This window comes from Bos taurus, chromosome 10, assembly GCF_002263795.3.
Source record: "Bos taurus isolate L1 Dominette 01449 registration number 42190680 breed Hereford chromosome 10, ARS-UCD2.0, whole genome shotgun sequence".
In the NCBI taxonomy this organism is placed as follows: domain Eukaryota; kingdom Metazoa; phylum Chordata; class Mammalia; order Artiodactyla; family Bovidae; genus Bos; species Bos taurus.
The window spans coordinates 12,545,375-12,573,230 of NC_037337.1; the positions used below are offsets into that span (position 1 = coordinate 12,545,375).

The 27,856-nt window shown below is 39.1% G+C and overlaps 2 protein-coding genes across 14 annotated transcripts in view; one reads left to right on the forward strand and one right to left on the reverse strand.

Moving 5' to 3' along the window:
- Positions 1-9,669, forward strand: part of SLC24A1 (solute carrier family 24 member 1) — a 54,146-nt gene extending 44,477 nt beyond the window's left edge. For 3 of the 4 annotated variants that reach the window (XM_059890231.1, XM_059890233.1, XM_059890232.1), the window contains 4 exons: positions 989-1,918; positions 2,637-2,726; positions 3,709-3,875; positions 4,897-9,669. In XM_059890231.1, the coding sequence (XP_059746214.1) occupies positions 989-1,918; positions 2,637-2,726; positions 3,709-3,875; positions 4,897-5,146 (1,437 nt within the window). In that variant the 3' untranslated portion in view covers positions 5,147-9,669. 4 annotated transcript variants of the gene reach the window in all.
- Positions 7,632-27,856, reverse strand: part of DENND4A (DENN domain containing 4A) — a 137,001-nt gene continuing 116,776 nt past the window's right edge. For 6 of the 10 annotated variants that reach the window (XM_059890360.1, XM_005211320.5, XM_005211323.5 and 3 more), the window contains 11 exons: positions 27,669-27,855; positions 23,898-23,992; positions 22,107-22,282; positions 21,862-22,008; positions 20,341-20,539; positions 19,860-20,114; positions 18,813-18,930; positions 18,672-18,698; positions 18,063-18,225; positions 17,835-17,899; positions 7,632-11,723 (listed from right to left, as the gene is read on the reverse strand). In XM_059890360.1, the coding sequence (XP_059746343.1) occupies positions 11,587-11,723; positions 17,835-17,899; positions 18,063-18,225; positions 18,672-18,698; positions 18,813-18,930; positions 19,860-20,114; positions 20,341-20,539; positions 21,862-22,008; positions 22,107-22,282; positions 23,898-23,992; positions 27,669-27,855 (1,569 nt within the window). In that variant the 3' untranslated portion in view covers positions 7,632-11,586. The remainder of the gene's footprint in view (positions 11,724-17,834; positions 17,900-18,062; positions 18,226-18,671; positions 18,699-18,812; positions 18,931-19,859; positions 20,115-20,340; positions 20,540-21,861; positions 22,009-22,106; positions 22,283-23,897; positions 23,993-27,668; position 27,856) is intronic. The other 4 variants (XM_059890362.1, XM_005211325.5, XM_005211324.5 and 1 more) reach the window with 2 other exon arrangements.

Genomic DNA, 27,856 nt, shown 5'->3' on the forward strand with positions numbered 1-27,856 from the left:
GATTCCTGGTTTTCAGTCCTAGAGATTCTACTTCAGTTGGTTCAGTGGGGCAAGGAAATCTGTGTTTCTAATAAGCTACCGGGTTTGGGAACCAAATATCTCATTCAGTCCTGGCATTTGGGGAGTAGGGTAGCTTGATGGTGAAGAGGCCAAGCGTTGGATGGTTCACATTCAAATCCCAGCTTCATTACTGACAAACTGTGTGGACCACAAGCAAGCTTTTAACTACTCTGTACCCTTCTTCATCTGTCAGATGGGTTTAGTTCTATCTGTATGATAAATTAATTGACTCAGGAAACCTACTAAGTGTGAGTTGTTGTTATTATTATACTACTTAGCATGATGCCTGGTACATAAAAACCGTCCATGAATTGGTATCATCATCATTTTACACATATAATATAGCAGTTGAGTTTTAGATGGATTCAGAATGTGATGTAACCACCAAAACATATCATGCCATTTTAGGCAACATTAATGGAAGCATCGTATCTAAAATAAGGGGCATGATAATCCTGTTGGATTCTGTGAGGTGTTATTTTAGAAACCTCCTCATGGGATATAAGCTAACTAGAATGAGTTCATCAAGAAGGGGAGGAGGCTGTAGCATGGGGAACCACAGAAGGACCTGGGAATCTTCAGCCCAGGGAAGAGAGGCTGTCTCTGTGCGGAGAGTGTTCTTTGTGGCTCCAAAAAGCAAACCTATACACAGAGGGTGGAACTTTGGTATAAATTTTGGACTTCAAACCAGTCAGAGTTGTCAGGAACTGCTTTACGTGGTGTGTTCTCCATCCCTACAAATGATCAAAGACAGGACTGGGCAGGAGTGTTGTAAAGGGAATTTTGCTGAATGATTGCACTTGTTTCTTTCTCATACTAAAGCTTTTAGATACATTCTGAGAACAACAACAAAAAAATGGTGGGGAGAAACGGGAAAGGGAACAGACAGACCATCATCTCCCATTAATCTGTTGGTTTTGGATTGCAGGGAGTCGGGGCCGAAGCTGAGAACACAGGTGAAAGGACAGGTGGAGAGGCGGAAGCTCCTGCTGAAGGTGAAAACGGAGAGCGAAGTGGAGGCGACGCTGCATTAGGAGGTGAAAGTGAAGGAAAAGCAGAGAATGAAAGTGAAGGTGACATCCCGGCAGAAAGGAGAGGAGATGATGAAGACGAAGGTGAAATCCAGGCAGAAGGTGGTGAAGTGAAAGGTGATGAAGACGAAGGTGAAATCCAGGCAGGAGAAGGTGGGGAAGTGGAAGGTGATGAAGACGAAGGTGAAATCCAGGCAGGAGAAGGTGGGGAAGTGGAAGGTGATGAAGACGAAGGTGAAATCCAGGCAGGAGAAGGTGGGGAAGTGGAAGGTGATGAAGACGAAGGTGAAATCCAGGCAGGAGAAGGTGGGGAAGTGGAAGGTGATGAAGACGAAGGTGAAATCCAGGCAGGAGAAGCTGGGGAAGTGGAAGGTGATGAAGACGAAGGTGAAATCCAGGCAGGAGAAGGTGGTGAAGTGAAAGGTGATGAAGGTGAAATCCAGGCAGGAGAAGCTGGGGAAGTGGAAGGAGAGGATGGTGAAGTGGAAGGTGGTGAAGATGAAGGTGAAATCCAGGCAGGAGAAGGTGGTGAAGGTGAAACTGGAGAGCAGGAATTGAATGCTGAAATTCAAGGTGAAGCCAAAGATGACGAGGAAGGTGTGGATGGTGAAGGGGGAGGTGATGGAGGTGACAGTGAAGATGAAGAAGAGGAAGATGAAGAAGAGGAAGACGAAGAAGAGGAAGAGGAGGAAGAGGAGGAGGAAGAGGAAAATGAACAGCCTTTGTCCCTGGAATGGCCTGAGACCAGGCGGAAGCAAGCCATTTACCTCTTTCTCCTGCCCATTGTGTTCCCGCTGTGGCTGACGGTTCCCGACGTCCGGAGGCTGGTGGGTTTGCCCAGCTGTCCCCAAGTCGCCTATCCTTAGGGAAGCTCTGGGGCCTCTCTGCATGCCCACTCAGAGGAGGGAGGTGATAGGGCAAACCAGCTTGTCGGGGCTCAACCACAGAGGGTCTGGGATGGAACCTGCAGCTCTAGAGGGGACCATGCACCTAAGGGACATTCTGATGGACTTGGGAGGCCCTGGAATGTGTTTGTTTCCACCACCATAAGCAGCGTGAAATAATCTCTCCTTAAATTCTCAGTTTCTTGATTTGAGTATGGGAATGATGCCACTGCACACCCTCTGTATTTCATAGCAACACTGTGAAGACCTAGGGTTATAAATGCTATTTCTACCCTGTATTCCTGTTTATAGGGAAAGGTCTGACTAACGTACTCCACCCAAAGGGGAACCATATTCTGTCTCTGGGTCCAGAGAGGGGCAGAGTGGGGAAAAGTTGAAGTCAAACCAAATAACTAGATTGGCTGGTCCTAGTGCAAGCAAATAGCTCTCTTCATTTTGTCAGTGCTGAACCCCCCGTCTCGTCTCATCTAGAGTGGGCCACTAAGCCCATCCTTTTCTAGGTCCTCACTGGAGACAGAGGTCAGACATCTCCACATCATCTCCATCATTCCTCCTGCAGATCTCCTGGGGCTCTCTCAGAAGCGCCAGAGCCCTTTAGCCTCTGCAACTTATTTCTCTTCCTTTTCAAACTTTCAAACAGGAGGCTAAGAAGTTTTTTGTTATCACCTTCCTGGGATCCATCCTGTGGATAGCCATGTTCTCATACCTCATGGTTTGGTGGGCTCACCAGGTGAGTGTGGGGCAGGAACCAAACCCTGCATCCGTGGGCCAAAAGGACTTTTTTCCTTCTGGGTGAATTTCTGGCGCCCAGGGAATGGCGAGCACCAAGTGAATTTGTAGTTCATGTATTGTTTGTAAAGGCTTAAAAGTAGACTTTATAGTCCAAGGGATGCAGTACTTTTCAAGCAGGGCTCTTCTGTCCTCTGTTCACACTGCCATCTGACAGAAGGCCCTTCTCAACCTGATCCAGCTGACCATTCCTTATTAGCCTTATTCCCTGCTTTCTGTCCTGCCTTGGCCACTTCTCTCCACCTGGTAAGACCGTACACACTTAAGAGCAAGCTCAGTTTTGCCTCCTTCCTGGCATTAATTAGTGTTCTTGAGTGTGCATGGCTTTTCTCCTCTACCTGGAATACTGCACTCAGCGCAGTTTTATCACTGTTTACATGCTTTTCTCTTTTCTTCCCAGCTGTTAGTTTTGCATGACCCCTACCTCACTCAGGCCAAGGGAACATTAACTCTGAGCAAGGTGATGGTTTTGCACAAAATAGTATATGGTTGGTGCTTCAAAGAGTAGGGTCAGTGTTGCACTGTCCATACTTCTGCCTCCAGCCTCTAAAAAGTTCCTGGCACATGGCAGGTGTCTGTGGGTCTGGAAATGGAAACATACATGAACAGGCCTTTGGAGGAGCAGTTCTTCTGGGAAGGTAGAGTTGTTATGGTTGGAATAACAGTAAGTGGTAATCATAGATGGACTTCAGTCAGGTTAGAAAAGAGCATCATCATCCTCTGAAGCCTTGAGCAGAGGCCCTGTTCTTTCTCTCCATGGCCCATCTCCCCAGCTGTTAGTTTTGCATGACCCTACCTCACTCAGGCCAAGGGAACATTAACTCTGAGGAAGGTGATGGTTTTGCACAAAGTAGTATATGGTTGGCACTTCAAAGAGCCTCAGATTTTTCACCTGCTGTTGCCATGGTTTCTCTATTTACCAGGTTGGCGAAACAATAGGGATTTCTGAAGAGATCATGGGTTTGACGATCCTAGCAGCAGGCACATCAATTCCTGACCTCATCACCAGTGTGATTGTCGCTCGGAAAGGCCTGGGTGACATGGCTGTGTCAAGCTCCGTGGGCAGTAACATATTTGATATCACCGTGGGGTGAGTGGCAGACTGGCTTTTCTAAGGCATATCATGGCTGGAAAACACTGTGTTGGCTCTGTCCATTCATTATACATGGAATAAAATGGTGTTTATGTTATTAGTTTCCACAAGGTAACAAAGTATCCTCCTTTCATTCATCACAGCCAGAAGGATAATAGAACTAAAATGCTGCCTGAAATCTGACTGGAATTTATGGATAAATTGAAAACTGAAGTCCATTAAATTCCATTACCACATACAGTCAAATGCTTGGCTCACTGACCCCCAAGGTGGTGGAGGTGGGGTTGGAAGGAGCAATGACTTCCTGTCTTACTTCCTGGTACTCCTGCTCCTTTGCATTTGGACTCCTGCCTGCTCAGAGGTTCTAAAAAGCATTTTGTATAAACAAGTAAATGTTGCGTCTTCCTGTAGGGATTTGCCTACCGGCTCCTCTCAGCTCCGTAGCAGCACCACGCCTGTTTTCACTTCCCTGGTCACCTTCAGGATTTGGGTGTGGCTGTGATTTTTTTCATTTGAATTTGTTTGTGTGTGTGTTTGCAGGGTGGAGCAGGTTAAAGGGCTGAGGAGAGCCCGAACCACTAACAAGTGTCAGGAAATGTCCCGAGCTAGGCCTTATCGTAAGGATTTAGAGGTTTAGATTAGTCATACAGAAGCCACAAAGTATGAAGAAAACAACTCAGACCCAGAAAACCTGTTTTAATCTAGGCTTTCCAGTTACTATCTGTGAGTAATGGGTACATAATTTTAATTTCCCTGGACCTGAGTTTTCTATGGCACCCCACTCCAGTACCCCTGCCTGGAAAACCCCATGGACGGAGGAGCCTGATAGGCTACAGTCCATGGGGTCACAGAGTCAGACGACTGAGCGACTTCACTTTCGTTTTCTAACCTTTGACATGAATATTTTGTTTCTTACGTTTGTGTAAAAATGCGTGCTTTGTAAATTGTGCAGTACTGTTGTGTACATGGGGCTGTTATCAACATAAAGAACACTCACACTGTCTCGTCTGTCTTGCAGCCTGCCCCTTCCTTGGATGCTTTTCTCTCTCATCAATGGATTGCAGCCTGTTGCTGTCAGTAGCAATGGCTTGTTCTGTGCAATTGTTTTGCTTTTTCTCATGCTCCTGTTTGTGATCTCGTCAATTGCATTATGCAAGTGGAGAATGAACAAGATCCTGGGCTTCACCATGTTCCTCCTGTACTTTGTATTCCTGATAATCAGTGTGATGCTGGAAGATCGAATCATATCCTGCCCTGTATCTGTCTGAGTCAGAGTCACTATTGCTCAAAATGGACATGGATCAGAAACCCATGCCAGAAGTTACTGCACCTCTCGTCACATTAAAGAAAGAATGAACCTGATCTGGGAGAGGGAAGTGAGTGGCCAAGAACCTCTGATGTGGGTGTGATGGGGGCTGAAGTTTATCCTTGGAAGCACCTGCAGTTCATTGCGGATTAGGACTCTGGAGGGGTGGTGTTCCTACCACCCCTTCACGGAGGCCAAGAAGGGCCTGAGTCAGAGGCTTTTCTAAAATGAGATAACTGGGAGTGAGGGTTGGGACAGGCATCACAGCAGTAAGACAAGCACCCGCGTGACAGTTCCCTGATTATTCCTGAAGGGCTGCTGATCCAAGACAGGCAGGTGTGGTCTCGCCCTCCTGGCCCTTGCCCCCAGCACAGGCTGCAATTTGCTGTCTCCTCTTGTACTGTTCAAAGTGTGTGCTTCTATCAGGGTTGTACTCCTTACAGTTTAGTTACTGGTGAGTTTAAGGGGACGAAATCTATAGATTAAAAAAAGTATAACAAGAATCAATTATCATTACACATCGTAGTCCAGTAAAATGTGTATCAATGTTTTACAGCTTTTTCAAAGGAGGACATTTGCTCTCATTGTTGGATTTCTGAAAAGTAAGCAGCCCAAGAAATTATAATTTGCCATTCAGTTGGAAGGTGTGGCTATTAGGGGAGGAAAACTATTCTGAGGGCCATTTAAAAATACGTACTTACCCAAGTTTGTGTGGTCTCCATCAGGTGGGCACCTTGAGCAATCAGACATTCTAACAAAGCTGTCCTGGCTGGGCTCCACCCTCTCATATTCTCACCTAACATGGGAGCTGTACCGGTGAGGGAGGAACAAAGTAATTTTTAAAAAGAGTCTAAAGTCAGTATACCCAAATCTGGTTTACAAAGCAAGAGATCCAGTGGGGCAATGCTATTTTTGTATGTCATCTGAGACAGGATTATAAAGCAGGAAGATTGATTTCTTGTGTGGATTACAAGTGGATATTAAGGCGATTACAAAGGAGAAACGCTTAACACAGTGCCAAGATGGAGAGGAAAAAAAGTGTTACTATCTTCAAGGTAGCTAGTGCAAAGGACACCTGTGTTTTTAAAAAATTGTGCGGTTAAACATTTCACGTGGAAGCTGAAATGCTTGTATATTAAATATTGCTGCTTGCTGCCTTTTACTGGCATCAAGTCAAGGGGCACATTAAAAATGAAACAGTGCTATGCCACCGGTTATGAAGCAGGAGGAGCTCAGGTGAACGCAGTTTATGACAGTAAATACGGCTTTAATTACAAACACGAGAGGATTCACCGAAGACTAGAAGATAGCTGGACAGATGCGAAATGGGAAAAAACTGAACATTTTGGTGTTGAAGGGCTGTTTTCAAAGTACTTTAGTCCCTAATCCATCTTCTAAGATGGGCTGGTTAATTTAATTCATGGCCTCACTACTCCCAAGATCCACGTTGTTTGGAAATGGAAATGACATTTACTAAATTTCAATAAATTGTGAGTCCCAATGATCTTTTATTTTACAAAAATGGATGTGTTCATGGCTCCAGAGAAGACTGATGAATACAGGATCGTATTCAAATTCCACATTCTTAAATTGGTCATCTCACTCCTAACGCTGCCGCACTGCCTGGTCTCCATACGCTGTGGCCTAGGAGCGAGACAGGGCAGTGGCCACGGAAGGGAAGGGAGCTCCCGGTGCCAGCACCCTGGGCCGCAGCCTGGTCTCTGCCCCCAGTCTCAGCCAGCCTCAGGGATGGCTCCTCCTCACAAACAGCCTGGGAGCCGATGATCTTCCCCAGTACAACTGAGTGAGGAGTGATGGACAGTGAAACGTTCTGTAATGAGAAAGTGCTGGACCACCAGTTAATGATTAAAATCAACTAATAATCGAATATCCTTTTCCTGATCAGTTTGCTAAGTTTCTGGCATTTATCTTTGCTGAGAAAGGAAGTTCTGACTTCACACTCTGAAGAAAAGGGTTAAGACATAAAGTGAAAGTTGTGTCTTGATGGATGAGCACCTGGTGGGGAGGAGGAGGAGATTGCAAGGAGATGGAAAACTTGTATAACTTTTAAAAGATCAATTTGTTACACTTGAAATTAAGATTATTGTCATACATTACAAATCGATAATTTATTAAAATTGTACTCATTTAGAGGTTAAGTACCATCTTAAAATGTCAAGATAATGGTTAGATGGTCCTTTCATTTGATGGGTAAAATGACCTATGTAGCTAGTTATATTCAGCTTGGAAAGTCAGACCTGTCATACATGAGTATCTAAATTGGGAGAAAGTGGCTGAATAGATGATTTCTCCTTCATCCCTGTTGAGGTTGCATTTCCTTGATGGCCCTGGTAACAGGTTTGGGCCATATTTATAAAAATGTAAAACTCCTCCTAATTTAATGGGTAAGATTCTGTATAGTGACAAAAAAAAGGATATATTCCAAATGTTTTAAAATTAGTATATTTTTAAACAGTTACTATACATTTTGAACATTATATTCTCATATAGATCTGAAAATGTTTCTATCAAATTAGAAGCATGGCCTTTTATGATACTATAAAGTATCATAAAAATTCTATATCCCAATTACTGTTTAAAGATTGAGTACCAAAAGAGGCAAGAATTGGAATTTAGTATTTAAGACATAGCTTGGTAGATGCATTTGTAAAACAAGTTGGCCTTATGGCTCACAGAATATCCTTAGCTCTGGCCCCCTTTTTGTAGGAAAGTCCCGCTGCAGATGCAGCTTGCAGTGTACTTTTGGCCTGGTTACCATGAAAAGTATGAGATGAGGATGAGATGAGAGAGGATGAGATGGTTGGATGGCATCACAGACTCCATGGACACAAGTTTGAGCAAGCTCTGGGAGTTGGTGATGGACAGGGGAGCCTGGCGTGCTGCAGTCTATGGGGTCACAAAGAGTCAGACACGACTGAGCGACTGAACTGAACTGACCATGAAAAGTACAAAGAGAGGGCCCATGATCAGGGTTGCCCATCCCTGTGGAGTCACTAGAGCCAAGCAGGACACCCTGGCCTAAGGCTGTCCTCAGGGCCTTCTGGGATGAGCCGGTCAATATGGAGAATTTCATTTACAGAAAATTCCATCAGTTGCTCCAGTGGTTTTATCACAGTACTGTGTTTGAAGAGAAAATCTTTAAATGCAAAAGGAAAGAGCCATCCAAATGAATAGCAACTGTGGAAAGGCTACAGTAACTTTATCTGAAAAGTCTGTTACCATCTCACACATGCACATGGACTTTTTGAGTCAGACAGAAATTGCCATATTAATTTGTGCAATACTAACTTTGTAAATAATAATTAAGCCGGCAAATGTACTTACTCTTCAGAGAAAGAAGGTAGTATGAAGGGGTAAGAAGTTACCAAGCACTGAGGGTATTAAGGTAAACTGACCTGCAGGCACCAGAGAATTCAATTCTGAAATAAAACTTAGACATATCTTAACAGGAAGGGCAGAGCATGCTAAGACTAGCACAAAGGCAGACCGAGGACCTCAACGAGGCAGCCTTTCCCTTCCTGCTCAGTGATACAGCGCCTAACAGCAGCTTCCAAGTTCCAGTGAGAGAAAAATAAAGCTGGGCTACTGCACATTATCACACAACTGGTTCCTTTCTTACCATGTACTTACAAAATATGTAGAAGTACAATGTAACTTATATATGTAGCACTGGCTAGTTGCACTAAAGTATCATTAATCACCAACATAAAAGAAAAAAAGCTTATCGCTTAAAATTCTGAACCAGCATTTTCAGGGGCTGTTTCTCCACGTACAAAAATGGAAAGATTTTATTAGAAAACCTTATAATAAATAAGCTAGTGGCTTTAGGATTTTAAAGCAAAAAAATCTCCCCCCCCGCCCCGCAATTAGAAAAAAAATCAGAATACTGTATAACTCCCTTTCAAGAGGAAAAAACTGAATATTCAAATATGATATACAAATGTGTGACATTCAAAACACAATGGAAGGAAGTAGTTAGTAGTAAACAAGTTATACCAGGACACGGCATGATTTATTTTCAACTAGTAAACATATAAACAAAACTAGGAGAAAATAAAAGATAATGTAGTAAAAGGGTATTTCTTTCCAACGTGATTGACCATAATTCTCTACAATGTATGGTCAACAGAGAGAAAACTGAAGAAATGTTTGTATGGAGTTATTTTAAAGGATAATCTACATATTTTCTTTTGATCAGGATTTACCACTTTCTATTCATGTTTTAGGTTTTGAGAGAGTAAATCTGTACAAATAATATTCCCTGGGGATTAAAAACGGGGGGAATAGAACCCAACCAGAAGTAGAAACAGAACTTGGTGTCGGGGGTGGGGGTGGGGGGGAATTACATTCACTTTTCCAGATGAGTCTGAATCATCAAGAATGGGCTTTACCTTACTTTTTTTGGTTAGATATTTGAAATCAATAAACTGCTATTCATATATATATTGCTTGTGTTAAAGACAAGGTAATCAATAGTGAAAGCTGTTCTTATACAAAACAAAACAGTAACAGCAAAACAGACTAGAACCCTAGAATTCTGTTTGGATGGATGCTTGTCACCAATGCCAAAAGCCTCACCTATCAAATGTTTCTCTCATTGAATAATTTTCAAATGATTATGATTCTGAGACCGTAAGACTGAATTAGATTGTGAGTGTGGACCTAAATAGTAAAGAAGGATAAGACAAGAGTGATATTTACAAAGGAGAAGCAGATACATGTGCATAGCACCAGATTTTTCAAGTAAGCAAGTTCAGCCCCAAACTAACTGAAGTAAATTTTACATTTTTAAGTTTTCCCCATTATTTCCCAGAGTAGAAAGCTGTGAAATGTTTCAGCTTGGTGTTATTCACCAATGGGGTTTACACAAAAGTGTTTTTTCTACAGCTGAATGGTTCTGAGTCTCAGGATTGTAAGATATCTCCAAGTCTGAATGTCCTGAACCCTACCGGCTTTGACACATCTAATTTAGGACCATTCATTTTTTCCTTCTTTGACATTGGCTAGAGAATTCCTTCATTATGACAATGTACAAACACATACTACATGAACATTAAAATATATAATTCTAACAGCTAAAGGATACCTTTTTTTAATCAGAAATTATTGAAAGAAAGTGATCTTAGAAATGATGGGACTACAAGAATTTTTTAAGATTCTATTTAATACCCATGGTACTTAAACATTCAATTTACTGTCTTATTTCTGGATATTTTGGATTTAGATTTCATAAACCAGATTCAGAAGGCTTATTAAAAAAGCCAAGTTCCTCAATATGGGAAATTCTATCTGGCTGTCCTTTTAGTGAGTTATTATTTTTCTACCTTTGAAAAAATATTTTGAATATTTATATATAATATATATATAAACAATACTCCAGTAGGTCATATTCCAGATAAATATACTATAATTTGCACCATACCCAATATTTTAGATATTAAAATAAAGGTAAAATTTGGGATAAACTGACATATTCCCCAACATAAATGTTCATGTAGAATATTAAAATTTAAATTGATATTTGGCTGTGTAAGCTATTTCCCCTGTGTATGGGATGCATCTAGTAGCAGTAGAGAAAATTCTGGAACCATGGTATACTGAACCTGATTTTGCAGAAGCAGACTTAGAACCTCTCTGGCTTTCCTCCCACAAGGCTCAGTGAGTCCGTCTGGGCGATGTGCGCCCTGCCATGCCTCACCCACTGCAGTCAGGCTCAGGAGTTCTAACGTGCGATCCTGGGACAACACTGACGCTAGCACTGACATTTTGGAATCATTCTTCCAAGTAATAAAAAAAATATAGATATACATATAGAGATGTGCAGCTGCACTAATTACTTCACATAGCAGCAGACAAGGAAAATAAGCATTTAACTGCCTTGCTTCATAAGTTTAAGTTCATTTTGTTTGCTATATTAAGTTTAAAAATTAAAAAAATAACAACTTACTATAAACAATTTAAAATACGTATAATACAACTTCATGGTCAAAACATTTGAGCAGTCTATGAAAACAGGAGATACTCTGATCTTACATTTGTTTATGTTCCATACATGATTTTTCAATCTGCCTCTTCCAAGAGAATCCATTAAACAGCTGTCTTATTTTATGGGGACTAATTTTGTTTAGGGATTTTTTTTTTTTTTTATCACAAAAGTACTTAATTGTTACTGGAGAAGAAGAAGAAAAGAAATGAGACATAAAGTGGCTCTCTCCCACTTGTCACTATTTTCTTCTTAAGACACTCTGTACATAAGCTATCTGAACCTCCTGAAACATCTTACAAATGTGTTTTCAAAAATCGAAGAAAAAAGTTTAGAGTCTAAAAGTGTTGTTTTATACACTGACTATACAATACATATTGAAAGTATACACACATATCTTAAAGATAAGGTTCTCCAAAGGTCTTCCGACATTCCATCACCCCTGTGCTTGGCGGCCTGTCGCAGTTGTGGGTGCTCTTGACTTGACTGGGTGTGAGACGATCATATGCCATCTTATATTCTTTATCAAATGCATCTGTAAAAAGTCACCAAGAAAGGCACACAGAAATTTATATTTGATATTATCAGCAATCAAGTTTTGGTAATACTACAGAACCACAAAATTAGGAGCCAAGAAGGAATGTCTAGGTCATATCTGCCAACTAAGGGACCACAGAATTTCAGAGCTGGAACGGGGAACTTAAGAGTCCACAGCATTTTTTTTTTTTTAAGTTGACAGTTTTGGAGTTAGGTTGCACAGACCAGTGAAATGTAAAGTACTAAGACATCAACTGTTTAAAATTCTTCTTTCCCAACTTAAAAAAATGTGGTGAAATACATATAAAGTTTAGCATCCTAACCATTTCTGGGTGCCCAGTCTGTGGTATTACATACATTCATAACGTGCAATCATCGCCATCCATTTCCATACCTCTCTTCATCTTGTGAAACTGAAATCTATGCCCTTTAAACCAGCCGTCCCCAACCTTTTTGGCACCAGGGACCGGTTTCGTGGAAGACAATTTCTCCACGAACTGGAGTGAGGGATGGTTTCGGGATGACTCAAGCATATTACAGGTATTGTGCACTTTATTATTATTACATCGGCCTCACCTCAGATCATCAGACATTCAATCTTGGAGGCTGGGGACCCCTGCATTAAACAATAATACACTTTTCCTCTCCCCCCAGCTCCTGTCAACTACCATTCTACTTCTGTATGATTTTGACTTCTTTAAGTACTTAAGTACTTCTTAAGTTGAATCATACAGCATTTGTATTTTTATGACTGGCATATTCCACTTAATGTCTTCAAGTTTCACTTATGTTGTAGCATGTCAGAATTTCCTTATTATTCTTAAGGCTGAATAATAATTCACTATGTATATATCCCATTCTGCTTACCTACTCATCCTTCAATGGATACTTGGGTTGTTGCTTCCACATTTCAGCTATTTTGAATAATATTGCTATAAACACGTGAGTACTAATATATCTTTGAGACCCTGCCTTCAATTTTTCAGGGTATATACCCAGAAATGAAACTGTTGGATAACGTGGAAATTCTGTATTTAATTTTTTAAGGAAAATGCCATACTGTTTTCGACAGCAGCTGTACCGTTTTATATCACAACTAACAATGCACAAGTGTTCCAATTTTTCCATATTCTTACAAACACTTGTTTTTCTGGGGTTTTTGATAGTAGCTATTCTATCTAATGGTGTGAGATGGTATCTCATTGTAGTTTTGATTTGCATTTCCTTATTAGTGATGTTAAGCATCTTTGCCATCCATATATCTTCTTTGGATAAATGTCTATTCAAGGTCTTTGCCCATTTTGCAATGGCTTGTTTTTTTGTGGTTGAGTTTTAGGAATTCTTTACATATTCTTGATATTAATCTCTTCTCAGATATATGATCTGTAAGTATTTTCCCCCCATCCTCTGGGATGTCTTTTTACACAGTTGATACCACTTTTGATGCACAGAAATCTTTAGTTTTCACAATGCCCTATTTGTCTGACCTTTTGTTGCCTGTGCCTTGGGTGTCATATCCAAGAAATCTGACAAATCTATGTCATGAAGCTTTTGTCGTATGCTTTCTTCTGATTGTTTTAGGACTCACATTTAGATATTCAATCCTTTTTGAGTTAATTTTTGTATAAGGGTCCAAACTGATTCTTTTGCAAGTGGATATCCTGTTTTTCCAGAACAATTTATTGAAAAGAGTCATTTTCCCACAGAAGTGTCTTGGCATTCTTGTCAAAAATCATCTTTACCATAAATGTGAGGGTTTATTTCTGAGCTTTCTATCCTATCCCATTTGCCTATGTATCTGTCTTTATCCTGGTACCACTGTTTTGATTACTGCAGCTTTGCTGTAAGTTTTGGAATCAGTTAGTGTGAATCCTCCAGATCTGTTCTTTTTCAAGACTGTTTTGGCTATTTGGGATGCCTTCAGATTCCATAAATTTTAGGATGGGTTTTACTATTTCTGTAAAAAATACTACTGGTGACTGTATTAAATCTGTAGATTGCTTTAGTAGTACTGATATATTAAGAATATTAGTCTTCTAATTTATGAACATGGGGTGGGTTTCCATTCATATATGTGATTTTTGAGAAATGTTTGTAATTTTCATGGTACAAGTCTCTCACAACTTCCTAAGCATTTTATTCTTTTTGATGCTACTGTAAATGGACTGCTCTCTTAATTTTATTTTTGTATTATTCATTGCTATAGAAATTAAGCTAATTTTTGTATTTTGATCTTATATCCTATAAACTTGCTGAATTTATTTTTTATTAACTCTAATACTTTGGGGGTTTTGTTTTGTTCTGTTTCAATCTGGTTTGGAATCTCTAGGGTTTTCTATATACAAGATCATGTCACCTATAAACGTAGTTTAACTTCTTTGTTCCAATCTGGATGCCTCTTATTTCTTTTTCTTGCCTGGCTGTTCCAGCTACAGTGTTGAAGTGTGGAAGCGGGTATCCTTTTCTTGTTCCAGATCTTAAAGGGAAGACTGTTTTTTATCATTGAATATGGTGTTAACTCTGGGTTTTTCATAAATGCCCTTTATCAGGTTGAAGATATTCCCTTCTGTTTCTAGCTTTTCTAGTTTGTTGAATTCTGTCAAATGTTTTTTTCTGTGTCTACTGAGATACCATGTGGTTCTGTCTGTATTCTATTAATATGGTATTACATTAATGTAGTTTTTTTTTTTTTTTTCTGAACCAACACTGCATCCTTGGGATATATCTCTCTTTGTCATGGCATACGATCCTTTCTATACATTGCTGGATTTGGTTTACTAGTATTTTGTTGAGAATTTCTGTATCTATATTAATAAGGGATATTGTTCTTCAGTTTTTTTTTTTTTTTTCCCTTGTGACATCTTTGTCTGGGCTTGGTTCAGTTCAGTTCAGTTCAGTCACTCAGTCGTGTCCGACTCTTTGCAACCCCCATGGACTGCAGCAATGCCAGGCTTCCCTGTCCATCACCAACTCCCAGAGCTTGCTCAAACTCGTGTCCATCAAGTCAGTGATGCTATCCAACTATCTCATCTTCTGTCGTCCCCTTCTCCTCCTGCCTGCAATCTTTCTCAGCATCAGGGTCTTTTCCAATGAGTCAGTTCTTTGCATCAGGTGGGTAAAGTATTGGAGCTTCAGCATAAGCCCTTCCAATGAATACTCAGGACTGATTTCCTTAAGGATTGACTGGTTGGACTTCCTTGCAGTCCAAGGGACTCTCAAGAGTCTTCTCCAACACCACGGTTCAAAAGCATCATTCTTTGGTGCTGAGCTTTCTTTATGGTCCAACTCTTACATCCATCCATGACTAGTGGAAAAACCATAGCTTTGACTAGATGGACCTGCGTTGGCTAAGTAACGTCTCTGCTTTTTAATATGCTGTCTTATGTTGGTCATAGCTTTTCTTCCAAGGAGCAAGTGTCTTTTAATTTCATGGCTGCTATCACCATCTGCAGTGATTTTGGCCTAATGCATAGAATGAGTTAGGAAGCACTTCTTTTTCTTCTACTTTTTTTGTCAGAGTTTATGAAGGATTAGTGTCTTAGTTTGGGCTGCTATAACAGAATACCATAGACTGGGTGGCTTAAATGATGAACAGTTATTCAAGGTGCCAGCAGATGCGCTGTCTGGTGAGAGTACTCTTCCTGGTTTGCAGATGGGTGTCTTCTAATATCCTCCTGTTGCTGAGAGAGAGAGGGATAGTTCTCTTCTTTTTTCTGGCTGGCTTGTGGGATCTTAGTTCCCTGACCAAGGGTTGAATCCAGGCTGCAGCAGTGAAAGTGCTGAGTCCTAACCACTGGACTGCCAGGAAGTTCTCTCTTCTTTTTCTTATAAGGATACTATCCCATCCTGGAGGCTCCAACCTCCTGATGTAATTACTTTCCAAAAACCATCACAGGGCTTCAATATATATGAATTTTTGGGAGGGGGACACAAATATGCCATCTATAACAAACAGTGTTAATTCTTCTTTAAACATTTGGTAGAATTCACCATCTGGTCCTGTGGGAGAAGATTTTTGTATACTAACCCAATCTATTTACTTGTAACAGGTCTATTAAGATTTTCTAATCTTCAGTCAGTTTTATAGTTTATGTCTTTCTAGGAACTTGCTTGTCTCTTTTAGGTTATCTAATTTGTTGGTATATCATTATTTATTATAATTCTTTTTATTTCTGTAAGGTCAGTAGGAATTATCCCCCCTTTATTCCTGATTTCAGTAATTTGAATCTTCTTTTTCTTAGTCTAGCTTAAAGATTTTTCAGTTTTGTTGATCTTTTGTTTTTTGGGGGGCTGCACTGGGAGGTGCGGCACGTGGGATCCTAGTTCCCCAACCAGCGATTCGACCTGTGCCCACCGCCTCGGCAGCGTGGGGTCTTAACCACTGGACTGTCTGGGAAGTCCCTATTGGTCTTTTTACAGAACAAACTTTTGATTTCAATCAGTTTTTCTATTAAAAAAATCCCCCCCCTTTTTTCTGTAATTTATTTATTTCCACAAATATTTATTTCCTTCTCTCTGCTTGCTTTGGGTTTAGGTTGCTCTTCTTTTTCTAGTTTCTTAAGGTAGAAACTGCTTTTAATGAATCTCAAAGTTTTGGTATATTGTATTTTATTTTCATTTATCTCGAAAGTATTGTCTCATGACTTTTTGGACCAATTTGTTATTTAGGAGTGTGTTGTTTAATTTCCATATACTTGTGAATTTCCTGTTTTCCTTCTATTATTGATTTCTCTTTTCCTTGTAGTGTGGTTAGAGAATATACCTTGTATGATTTCCAAGTTTTTAAAATGTATTGGAGACTTACTTTCTGGCTTAGCGTTTGGTTTCTCTTGGACAATGTTCCACACGCAGTGGAGAGAGTACTGGACAATGTTCCATGCGCAGTGGAGAGAGTACTGGACAATGTTCCACGTGCAGTGGAGAGAGTACTGGACCGTGTTCCATGCACAGTGGAGAGAGTACTGGACAATGTTCCACGCGCAGTGGAGAGAGTACTGGACAATGTTCCATGCGCAGTGGAGAGAGTACTGGACCGTGTTCCATGCGCAGTGGAGAGAGTACTGGACAGTGTTCCATGCGCAGTGGAGAGAGTACTGGACAATGTTCCATGCGCAGTGGAGAGAGTACTGGACAATGTTCCATGCGCAGTGGAGAGTGTGTGTTTTGCGTTGGCTGGCGCATTCTGTAGGTATTCCTAGGCCTAGCTGGTTCACAGTGCAGTTCGAGTCTTCTGTTTCCTTCTGATCTACTGCCTGGTTGTTCTACCCATTACTGAAATATCCAACTATTAATATTTTGGCTGAATGTCTATTTCTCCTTCCAGTTCTGCGGGTTTTTACTTCATGTATTTGAGGGCTCTGTTGTTAGCAGCATATATAATTCTTATAAATAATTAATAATTCTTGGTGGATTGTTTCATCATTATAAAATGTCCTTCTTTGACTCTAAATTCTACTTTGTCTGATTCTACTTTGTCTAGCCTCCTTGTTAATATTACTTGCATGGAGTATCTTTTTCGATCCTTTTAAAAACTTTCTATTTGTGTCTCTGACTCTAAAGAAGCCAAGCACAATTGAGAGATGATGATCAACCAAAAATGTTTGAGACCTCCTAAAATACATACTTAGCTATCTTATATCTTTTCTGAAACAAGCTTAATGCCATTAGTGATATGACACAATAGTTAAAAGCATAGGACTGGAAATTAAGACTGCTTGGTTCAAATATGGCTCTGTTATTGTTGTGAAACCCAAGTTCAAGTTACTTAACCTCCTGAATCCTCAGCTGCCTCAATAATAATATGGAAATGATAATAGTACCTACCCCATAAGACTTTTGAGAATTATATGAGATATAGTGTGGAAGGTACTTGCTACAATGTAAGGCACATAATAAGCCCTCAAAAAATGTTAGCTTTCATTATTTATCATTGTTACTACCAACATGACCAAAATATCAAATTATCTTTTACATTATATTAAAAGAGAAAGCATTCTAATATATTAAATATAATCTTATATTAAACTAATTAATACTACCAGTATAAAAACATTTTGAAAACTATACCATGGTATAGAAGTATTATATGTTTTATATTATGCTGAATTACCTATATCAATGTTTTCTCTTCCCAGTGCCACCAGTGAGAGAAATAGTATTTCTCTATATAAACTCCTAGGGGAGAAAAGGAATGGAGAAGATAGATATTACTATTCATACATCTGTATATATCTATAAAAATTTTTATGTTAATATAAGCATGAGATATTTTAACAAGTCACCAAACAATATGAATCTGCTTAGAGGAACAATATATTCACTTAAGAGAATGACTTACCTCTGTCTTTTAAAATGAGGACATTTATTCAGTGTGTCTAAAATCTGACTCATTGGTCCATAGACATCATTCATTTTAATGCTTTTTACCATATTTTTCAACAGTTCCTGGTTAAATGAATTATCACCTTTTTGCAATAAATGGACCATTGGATACTTTTGGGCTGTAAAAGAACAAAAGAGCAGATGAACAAAAGTGTTCTGTGTATAAAGCAGAATGTAATTAAGCAGCAACTGATAGCTATTTAAAAAGCTACGAAGCGGTAAAAATAAGGGCAATAGATAAAAGAACTGAAATCTAAGAATGAAGAAAGCAAAGAAAAAAAGGAAGAAATAAGACAAACAATGATAAAAATAAGCTTTTTGTGGTCTCAAATACACAGTAACTAAAAATACTATTTTCCATAATACAGCCCCTGGAAGGAATTTTACATCAGCAGCCTGGGATGGAAACAAAAAAACAGGTAAAAAGAACAGGGACAAGCGATGTGCTAAAAATGGAACTCTACAAAATATAACCCCTCCACCACATACAGAGCATCACTCAAAAAACGAAAACCCCTTGACTTCCATAGTAGATAACACTAAAAACATCAAGCTTAACACTCACTCTCAAACAAAAGAGTACGATTTTGACCTGTAAGACAAAAAGTAGTATAATAAAAGTCAGTTACACATTAGTTTAGGCTATTTAAAGCAAGTAGAGAGTACTCTTACATGAAGGAAACGGGCATTCTATGACAGCACTTACTGTGCGCATTCCAGAGGATGTACAAGGGCTGTCCTGGATCCTGATGTAATTTCATATTGTCCCACAACATCTGTATTAAAACATATTTACTGTCTTCAGACATACAGTGGCGAGGAATCTGGGTTGAAGAATAAAAAAATACTCATTAATGATCCTTACATGATAATGTTTTGTAAATATTTTATAAAGATCCTTAAAAATATTTTTTAGGATGTATGGGTGCAAAAAAGAAAAGAACAGAAAAACCATTGGTTTGTATGCATTTTATAACCTACTGAAGGGAGATGACCTGAGTTGAGAAGTCAGTGGTCCCTAAAGTTACAGATTTAACAAAGTACTAAGATCATGAAAAGTTAGTCTTGACCAGCTTTCGACTGAGGCTCCACAGAAAGATAAATCCAGAAGCCCCATTCTCCAACATTTTAAGACCCTAGCACAGATACTCGGACTGAGTTAACCTCTCAGTCACTCCTTCACTGTTTGGATTGTGCATCCAAACACATGCACAATCATAGACGTGAAGTACAAGAAGAGAGAACACAAAGTTCCTAAACTGAGACACCTTGCCCTTTAGTGGCAGTGATGGCATAATGAAAAAGAAAAAAACATAAAAAAAATCCAAGTGAACATACAACAAACTACCTAAATGTTAAATGAAAATTTAGAGGAATGAAGAGGACGGTAGCTGGCACATGACTGCAATGTGAATTACAGCCGTCCTCCTAAAGCGTTAGGCTTGTTCTTGGAGGAGATGTGAGGCATGAGTGGGGCCAACTCACAAAGTCATCTTATAAGAGTCATTTACAGTTTATTCTTGAGGCTGTAACAAAAAGCCAAGCCCATTTTTTGTAAACTTTTATAAGAAGTCCAAAAAACATGACTGTCTTACTGCTGAACTGCAAGAAGAGAAATTATTTACAAAAATTTTATTGAATCGGATGGTTATTAAAAATATTTAGCATAAAATTACTTTTTTGTCATTAGGAACATGCAAACATTACAGTGGTGATAGCAGCACTGAATTTTAGCTAATTCTTACTCTCGTACCTTTGAATACTTGTTACAATGCTCAGAAGAAAGAATCAGTCCAGGTAAATTACTGGGTAAGTCAAGACGTCTAAAATACCACACCAGGTTCCAAAAAACAATTGGATGATGGTCCACGAAGTCTGCCACTGTTATTGCACGATCACCTTCGTTTTCCAGTAAGCTTTCAAGTTCCTTCCACACCACTAGTGGGCTAAGGTACGGAACAGTGATAGGATCTGGACTTGGGAGGTGCCATTCTAATCCTAAAGAATCCTGTTGAGTAAATAAAAACTGTAAACAGCAAATACAAGAAGATGATACTAAATCATTCTTTTACATGCCTGTCAGTGACTTCCACATAATTAGAAATGTAATTGTATAATATAACAAGATACCCTTCTTAATAAAATTGAAGCTTATGAGGCTGTTTAGTACAAGGGGAACAAAACCAAATGCAAATTATCAATATCCAAACTGTAAAAAACACCGAAACACGTACCGCAGCGCCTTGTAAGGTGGTTGGCAGGCTGCCTGTAGGAACGAGCTTCTGCCCGCCAATGTCTTCCTGATCCAAGGTGCCATAAGTACTAACACTCCTGGCCATTGGAAATAACGGACATTTTGACATAGCTGCTTTTGATCTATCAGCAGGGATCTGAATGCTTCGGGCACATGTATTTTCCAGCGGCTTAGATTTGCTTGGGCATTAAAAAAGGAAAAAAAAAATATCATTCTCTAGATTTATTTTATTTCATCTGACCACTTTCTCTTTAGAATCAGAGCTGCAGGTAGCAAAGTGAAACAAAGGAAAGATGTAGTCTGGCTTTGTCTTGGGAAAAAGGACACAGTTTAAAGTAGCTTAGTCATGTTAAATTTCCTTTTTATCCAGTAAATTTTAAATATAAGTCATTCATTTGTTCAAAACATTTAGTGGACAACTTATACTGAGAAACCACAGCAGGTCCAGGGATACAAGGAGAAACAACAGGCACCTATTCCTCCAGGGGTCAGAACTAGTGGGAGACAGCCAAAGAAAGGGCCACAGCAGACCTGTGATGAAAGAACACACACACCCAGACTCGCAGTCCTGTGGTCTAAGAGTCAGGATGAGAGCAGGCTGGCAGGCCACGCCAGCCCGCCAGTCCCACATATGCGTTTTCTTCTGCATATGCAGTTTCCAGTGTGACTTCTTCTGCCCCGCCCTATCTGCTGCACTGGGCACTTCTCCAAAATGGAGATGATACTAGCCTTTGTTCTAAGCACAGATTTACTTGTATTAGGCTTACTGTATAATTCTTAGTTTGATTTTGACAGTTCATCTAACAGCTCCAAATGTTTTCTTAGCTTATTAAACATTCCTAAGTAGAAAATTAAATACTACAAAGTAGAAATATGTTAGTACTGACTTAATTCCTCAAGAGAGAGATAAGAGAAAGATGTTCATTATAAACTTCAAGTTTCTACAGAATTTTTACCTTTAAAATAATAAACATTATCATATGTGAATTATACAGCTTAAGCTCTGGGGATTCTTGAGGTATAAACTTTTAAAAATCATTTATTTACTTATGGCTACACTGGGTCTTGTTGCTGTGCGTGGGCTCTCTGGCTGTGCTGAGTGGGGCTACTCTTTGTTGTGGGCACAGGCTTCTCTGCGGTGGCTTCTGTAGTTGTGGAGCACGGGCTCTGACTGCGGGGCTCAGCAGCAGTAGTGCACGGGCTTAGCTGCCCTGTGGCATGTGGGATCTTTCCGCATCAGGGATCAAACCCGTGTCCCCTGCATTGGTAGGCAGATTCTTAACCACTGGACCACCAGGGAAGCCCATAAAGCATCAACTATTAACTGTTGAAACATTTAGATTATTAGAGAATTTCAATATTATTTTAATTAGGAATAAGAATTTAAGATAATAAATCTATTATATAGAGAGATTTAAATCTTAAAATGGTCAGCTAATTTTTCTGTCATAAATGGAAATATATATGTTGTTAACATATAGTTCCACATAAACATAATTACCTATTCAGATCAAAACTCCCGTGAACAGAGAGAAGAGATGTGTCAAGACCAGAGGTTGATGTTGAGATGCAAGACTGCCTTGTCTGACTTGAAAAGGAGGATGGAAAATGTATATTTTCTGTAGATGGGCTTGACTTCAAAAAGTATCTGTAATGTGAAAGAAAGGAGCTTTTTGAGAAAAGAGACAATCTAGGAAACATGATCCTTAAACAAGAAGGAAAAAAAAACAAAACGTAAATCATTACCTTCCAGGTCGTCTTAAATCTCTTATCTCTATATTCAGAAAGGGCAAGAAAAGATTGCCACAAAACGGGCAGGTAGTATTGAGATTTGAGTCATCTGCTGTCCAGCCAGCCATGATTTCCTCATCGTGGACCAGACAATCGCAGGTTTTACACCGAGAGCAGCTTGAGATAAGGACCTATGGGAGAAATTAGCACTTTACAAAGTAAGCTAGTGAGTGCATAAAATTATTTCAATTAACAAATCTATTGGAAAACTAAAATTCAGAATGATTTAGAAGTTGCAAACAAAAAAATGGATTATCATCAGTACATTATATAATACACTAACTATTTCAGCTAAGTCTATTCCAAAATTTTTGCCTGAAAGGGAAACTTGCATTTAAAGTGAGCATCTTTACCATTATGCTGCTGCTGCTAAGTCACTTCAGTCGTGTCTGACTCTGTGAGACCCCAGAGATGGCAGCCCACCAGGCTCCTCCATCCATGGGATTTTCCAGGCAAGAGTACTGGAGTGGGTTGCCATTGCCTTCTCCATACCATTATAATTATGTACTATAAAATGCGCCATGATTTTATTTGGCTTCCCAGGCTGTACTAGTGGTAAAGAACCCGCCTACCAATGCAGGAGACATAAGAGATGTCAGTCCCTGGGTTGGGAAGATCCCCTGGAGGAGGAGGGTATGGCAACCCACTTCAGTATTCTTGCCTAGAGAACCCCATGGACAGAGGAGTCTGGAGGGCTACAGTCTACAGGGTTGCAAACAGTTGGACACGACTAGAGACTTAGCATAGCACACACACAAACAAACATACGATTTTATTAATGGAAAACTAAACCCAAGCATTCATTTGTTAATACACAAAATAGGTACTGGTAATTCCATGTTATAGATCTGTGCTACTCAAAGTGTGGTCACCAGAGAAGAGGTGGTCTACAAACTCTTACTGGTTTGTGATGAGCTAAGTAAAGAAACTGAGAAGAGGATCTGGGGACCTATAAAGAAACTGGTCATGCCTGAAACAGCTAAGTTGGTGATCAACAGATTTTACAAGAGTATCAGCCATGACAGATTGGAAATTAAAAACATCAACAACCAAAAAACCCTTGGTCTTTCATTACAGACAGTTTAAGAAGCATTGCTAGAGAGAAATGTAAATACTGTTGTAATTACATTAATAAAATATAGAATTCCTGAAGCCATCAGAAACTCTGTAAATTGCAACATTGGTGTTCATCATTTATTTCCAACTACATGCAAATTTATTTTCCAAGTTTATGCAAATTAGTGTGAAATAGCAACACTCACAAATGTATTTGGAAGCAATTTTTGCACAAAAATTAGGGGAAAATTTTAAAGTATAAAAGTAAAACCTTTTCACTGTAAGAAAATGGGATATAGCAGCATATCCAGCAGATATATATATTATACTGATACAAAGAATGAAAAACATGATGGAAAAAGTGGACACAAATGCCAAAACCGCTCCCAGTATCCTCATCCAAAAAGTGTGCCTATAGTGAAACTACCTGAAAGTGTTTAAGCAGCGAAATAACTATTGAAAGAGGACATACATCAAACAAAGGTCAGATATAAATGCTGAAAATAAAAGTGCTATCAAAGTATGGAACTTTTCTAAACAGAAAGTCACAGACATTTTAAGTTTATTCAGGTGTAATACACATTCTGAAACTTTCAGATGCTATATATTTATCACTCTACCAGAGACTATCAATATTTAAGAAATTTTATTAAGTAACACATGAAGATATTCTTTTGATTAAAATTGTACCTCCATTGCATAGTTCTGGAAGATATTTGTATTACTCGTGTTGCAGGAAGATGCCACCTCTGATTTCCCAGGTAAGGCAAACTTGGATAAGGATCCTGTTCATTATTAAAAAACAAAGAGCAAAACCATTAAAATTAATAAGAAAGGATGTGAGAATCTCTCACTCTCATAAATTCTCTGGTAAATTATCAAACTGTCCTATTTAAAATTTAAGAAAAAACACATAAATAATGAAAAATGTTTTTCAAGTGTGCATTTGTCTTTTGCGTATACACCTAAGGAAATGTGTTTTAATTCATTACTCACTTATTTTCATTACTCACTTATTAAGCACGTTGCATGTACAGGCTAGAAGGCATACTGGTTGTTTGTAATTACTATTTTGCTGTTTCTATTCTTACATGTTTAAGATACAAGAAAGTGTTTAGTTCTAAGGTTTAAAAAGTATAAAACAGCTGATCTTATTTCAGATCATGAAAAGAATTACTGGCAACTTTCTGCCTTGTAAGGCTCTTTAAAATCTCTAAGAGTAATCTTGCTCTTAAGCACTAGGCAAGAGTTTCCAAGTATATTCTCAACAGCAAAGAGATGTGAGGAGGTATTAAAATAACAACAAAAAGTGAGAACAGTTCTGTGGTCAAGTCGATTGCTGACAGTGGCTATATCTAGTTAGGAAAACTGGAGGTAATCTATACTTTTTTCTCTGTAGTTACTACACTTTATGAATGAACATTGGTATTTTTATAAATATAAAGGTATTAAAACAAAGTAAAGGTATAAACTAGTGGTTCCAAGAAACAGAGAGGACAGGAGAACATGAAATACCCCCATGGGGATGCAATCAGCATAATCCAGACTAATGATCCAACTGCTTCAGCAAATAAATCACAAGAGGAAAAAAAGCTCTAGACCTTCGTTAGCAGAAGCCCCTGCCTCACAGAGATGCAGAGAGAGCTGAAGCCTCATATCATCCTAGATGCTTAGAAAGTTATCTGCAGTTCTTTCCTGATGGTCTTCCAACAACCTTCTGTAATTCCACCTCCCTCTGCTAAAGCTAGTTCAAAATTGCTCTCTATTAGCCTTGACTAATTCAATCATTTATGCTGGCAGTCTACCTTTTGTATCTAATCAATCTACAGCACAGAATATTCTTTTTAGCAAAGTGAATCAGGATATGAGGTTATCTTATTTAGTTCAATAAACTCTTCTTGGATGTTAGAAAAAAATAAGGGGGAGCTAATCACCTGATTATATGACAAGTGGGGGAAAATACAGGGAATGAAGGAGAGAGGGAGTTAACAGACATCAAACAATGCAACAAATAGACCCTGTCTGGGTCTCAACTTGAACAAACCATCTATAAAGAGTTTTATGAGATAGTTGTGAAAGTTTAAACTATGTATATATTTTATATATTATGTAATAACCTTGACACATTAAGAAATATGATGATATTACAATTTTGTTTAAAAAAATGTTTCACAAAAGATACATACTGTGAAAAGTGAAAGTTGCTCAGTCATGTCCAACTCTGTGACCTCATAGACTATACAGTCCATGGAATTCTCCAGGCCAGGATACTGGAGTGGGTAGCCTTTCCCTTCTCCAGGGGATTTTTCCAACCCAGGATTGAACCCAGGTCTCCTACGCTGCAGGCAGATTCTTTACTAACTGAGCTATCCTCTAAGGTCTAAAGGGCTTCCTTCCCTTGTGGCTCAGCTGGTAAAGAATCCGCCTGCAATGCGGGAGACCTGGGTTCAATCTCTGGGCTGGAAAGTTCCCCTGGAGATGGGTAAGGCTACCCGCCCCAGTATTCTGGCCTGGAGAATTCCATGGACTGCATATAGTCCATGGGGTTGCAAAGAGTTGGACAGGACTAAGTGACTTTCACTTACATACTGTATGACTCCATAAAAATGTTGAAAAATGGCTGGCTATAGTGTTAAGATAATGCTCACCTGTGCAGGGAGTGGGGAGTGGATGTGGGCATGAGACAGGGCTCTGGGTGCTGTTATTGAACTGTTACCTTAACCTGATACTGGTTATTCAGTTGTTCTCAATTTATGACATGGACAATATTTACATACATAAAAATGCACACAGTACATGTATAACAGAGTAAATAATAAATTTCTTAAATAAACAAAGTAACTTTAATAAAAAGTTAAAAAAGACATAACATTAAAGTCCTTATGTTTTAAAAACACACGCTGAGTATTTATGAATAAAATTGTATATTGTTTGGGACTTACTTTAACATAATTCAGTGGGGCAGGAAGCAATGTTGGCAGCAGAAGACAGAGGGGACAAGATAAAAGAAGACTGGCTATTTGTTGGTAAGTGTTGAAGTTGCATGAAGGGTACATGGGCATTTGTTGTGCTATTCCTTCTACTTTTGTGATTGCTTGAATACTTCCACAATAAAAGCTTTTTAACATAGTAAAGGTGCAAACTTAAAAAACGTTATAGTGCGTTCATTCCTCACATCATATACCAGGATAAATTTCAAATGGATTAAATATCTAAATCAGGAGTCAAATCCACCTTTGTATGATCACAAGAATGATTTTTACATTTTAAAAGCACTGTTAAATATATATATATATCCCACAAAACTTAAACTATTTACAATATGGCCCTTTATAGAAAAAGTCTGCTGATCCCAGGAAATGTTAGAGAGGGAACGAGAGAAGCATTGAAGAAAGTAGTGCTGAACCTAGGGGAAGGCAGAGTCTTTTCCAAAGACTCAAAACCCAGAAGTAACAGGGCAAAAACTGATACAAAACTGAAAACGTTTATGTGGGGGAAGAAAACCCCGAAATTTGACACAGTTGGAAAAAGCATCTGCCACTGATACAAAAGGCAAAGGATTAATTCCCTAACAAAAAAGAGCTATTAAAACTTAAAAAAAAGATGGTGGGGGGACCAACAAGTGAAAGTTAAATGTAGGCAAAAGACAGTTCACAGACATAGTTCCTGAATGTACAAACAGATATGCAATTTAATTTATAAAATAAATATAAGTGAATATTAACTGAAATACACTCTTCACCTATCAGATGGCAAAAATCCGTAAGTGTGCTAAACATATTTTCTTCACAAGGCTGCTGGGAAATAGGTATTCGTCTACACTACCTGTGGGAATACAAAATTATATACCCCTGAGGAAGGAACTTGGCAGTATCACTTCCAGGAAGAACTTGGAAGCATCTTCTAAAGCTACCTTGGCAAAAAAATAATATGGCATATGTGCATCACAGCATTATTCATAACAGTTAAAGACAGCATTTAAAGTCCATCAACAGGGAAGTGGTTAAGATAAGCTGATACCGTCACACGTGATGAACACTGCGACCTTAAACATGAGAGGGGGACAGTGCTATGTGATGGTATGAAATGTTCTTCAGAACACGGTGTTAAGTGAAAAAAGCAAGTAACAGTTAATTGTTTAACAGTTATTTTACCTTTTGAGTAAGAAGACAAGGAGGTATGAAGAACACACAAACACAACACACATGCTTTTAAAGAAGTATATATTTTTTAACAAAGCAACAACGAAAGGATAAATCAAAAATGAACAAAAATGGCTGCCTTGAGGGACAAGTAGAAAACAAGCCGAAGGGATGAGGATGGAAGCCAGAGCTCTCTCCAAGCGCCTTGGTTCTCTGTTGCGTTGAGCCATGCAAATCTTTTACAAAATTAAAAATATAAAGGAGGAAAAGTAAAGGTACCACATATCAAATGCAGGACGACAGAAGGGTTTGCACAAACCTTCTAAGGAGGCAGAGCCTTCCAGGCTTGTTCTGCTGAAATCAACTCCCTTAGTCCCTGAAGTGGCGCTGCTCTCCTGAGAAGTGGCTCCTTCCAACTCATGGCAGACATCTTCATCTGTTAAAGAGGTAGATTCAGAATCCTGGGCTCCCACTGAAGAAAGACTGGTACGGTCAGAACTTTGATCC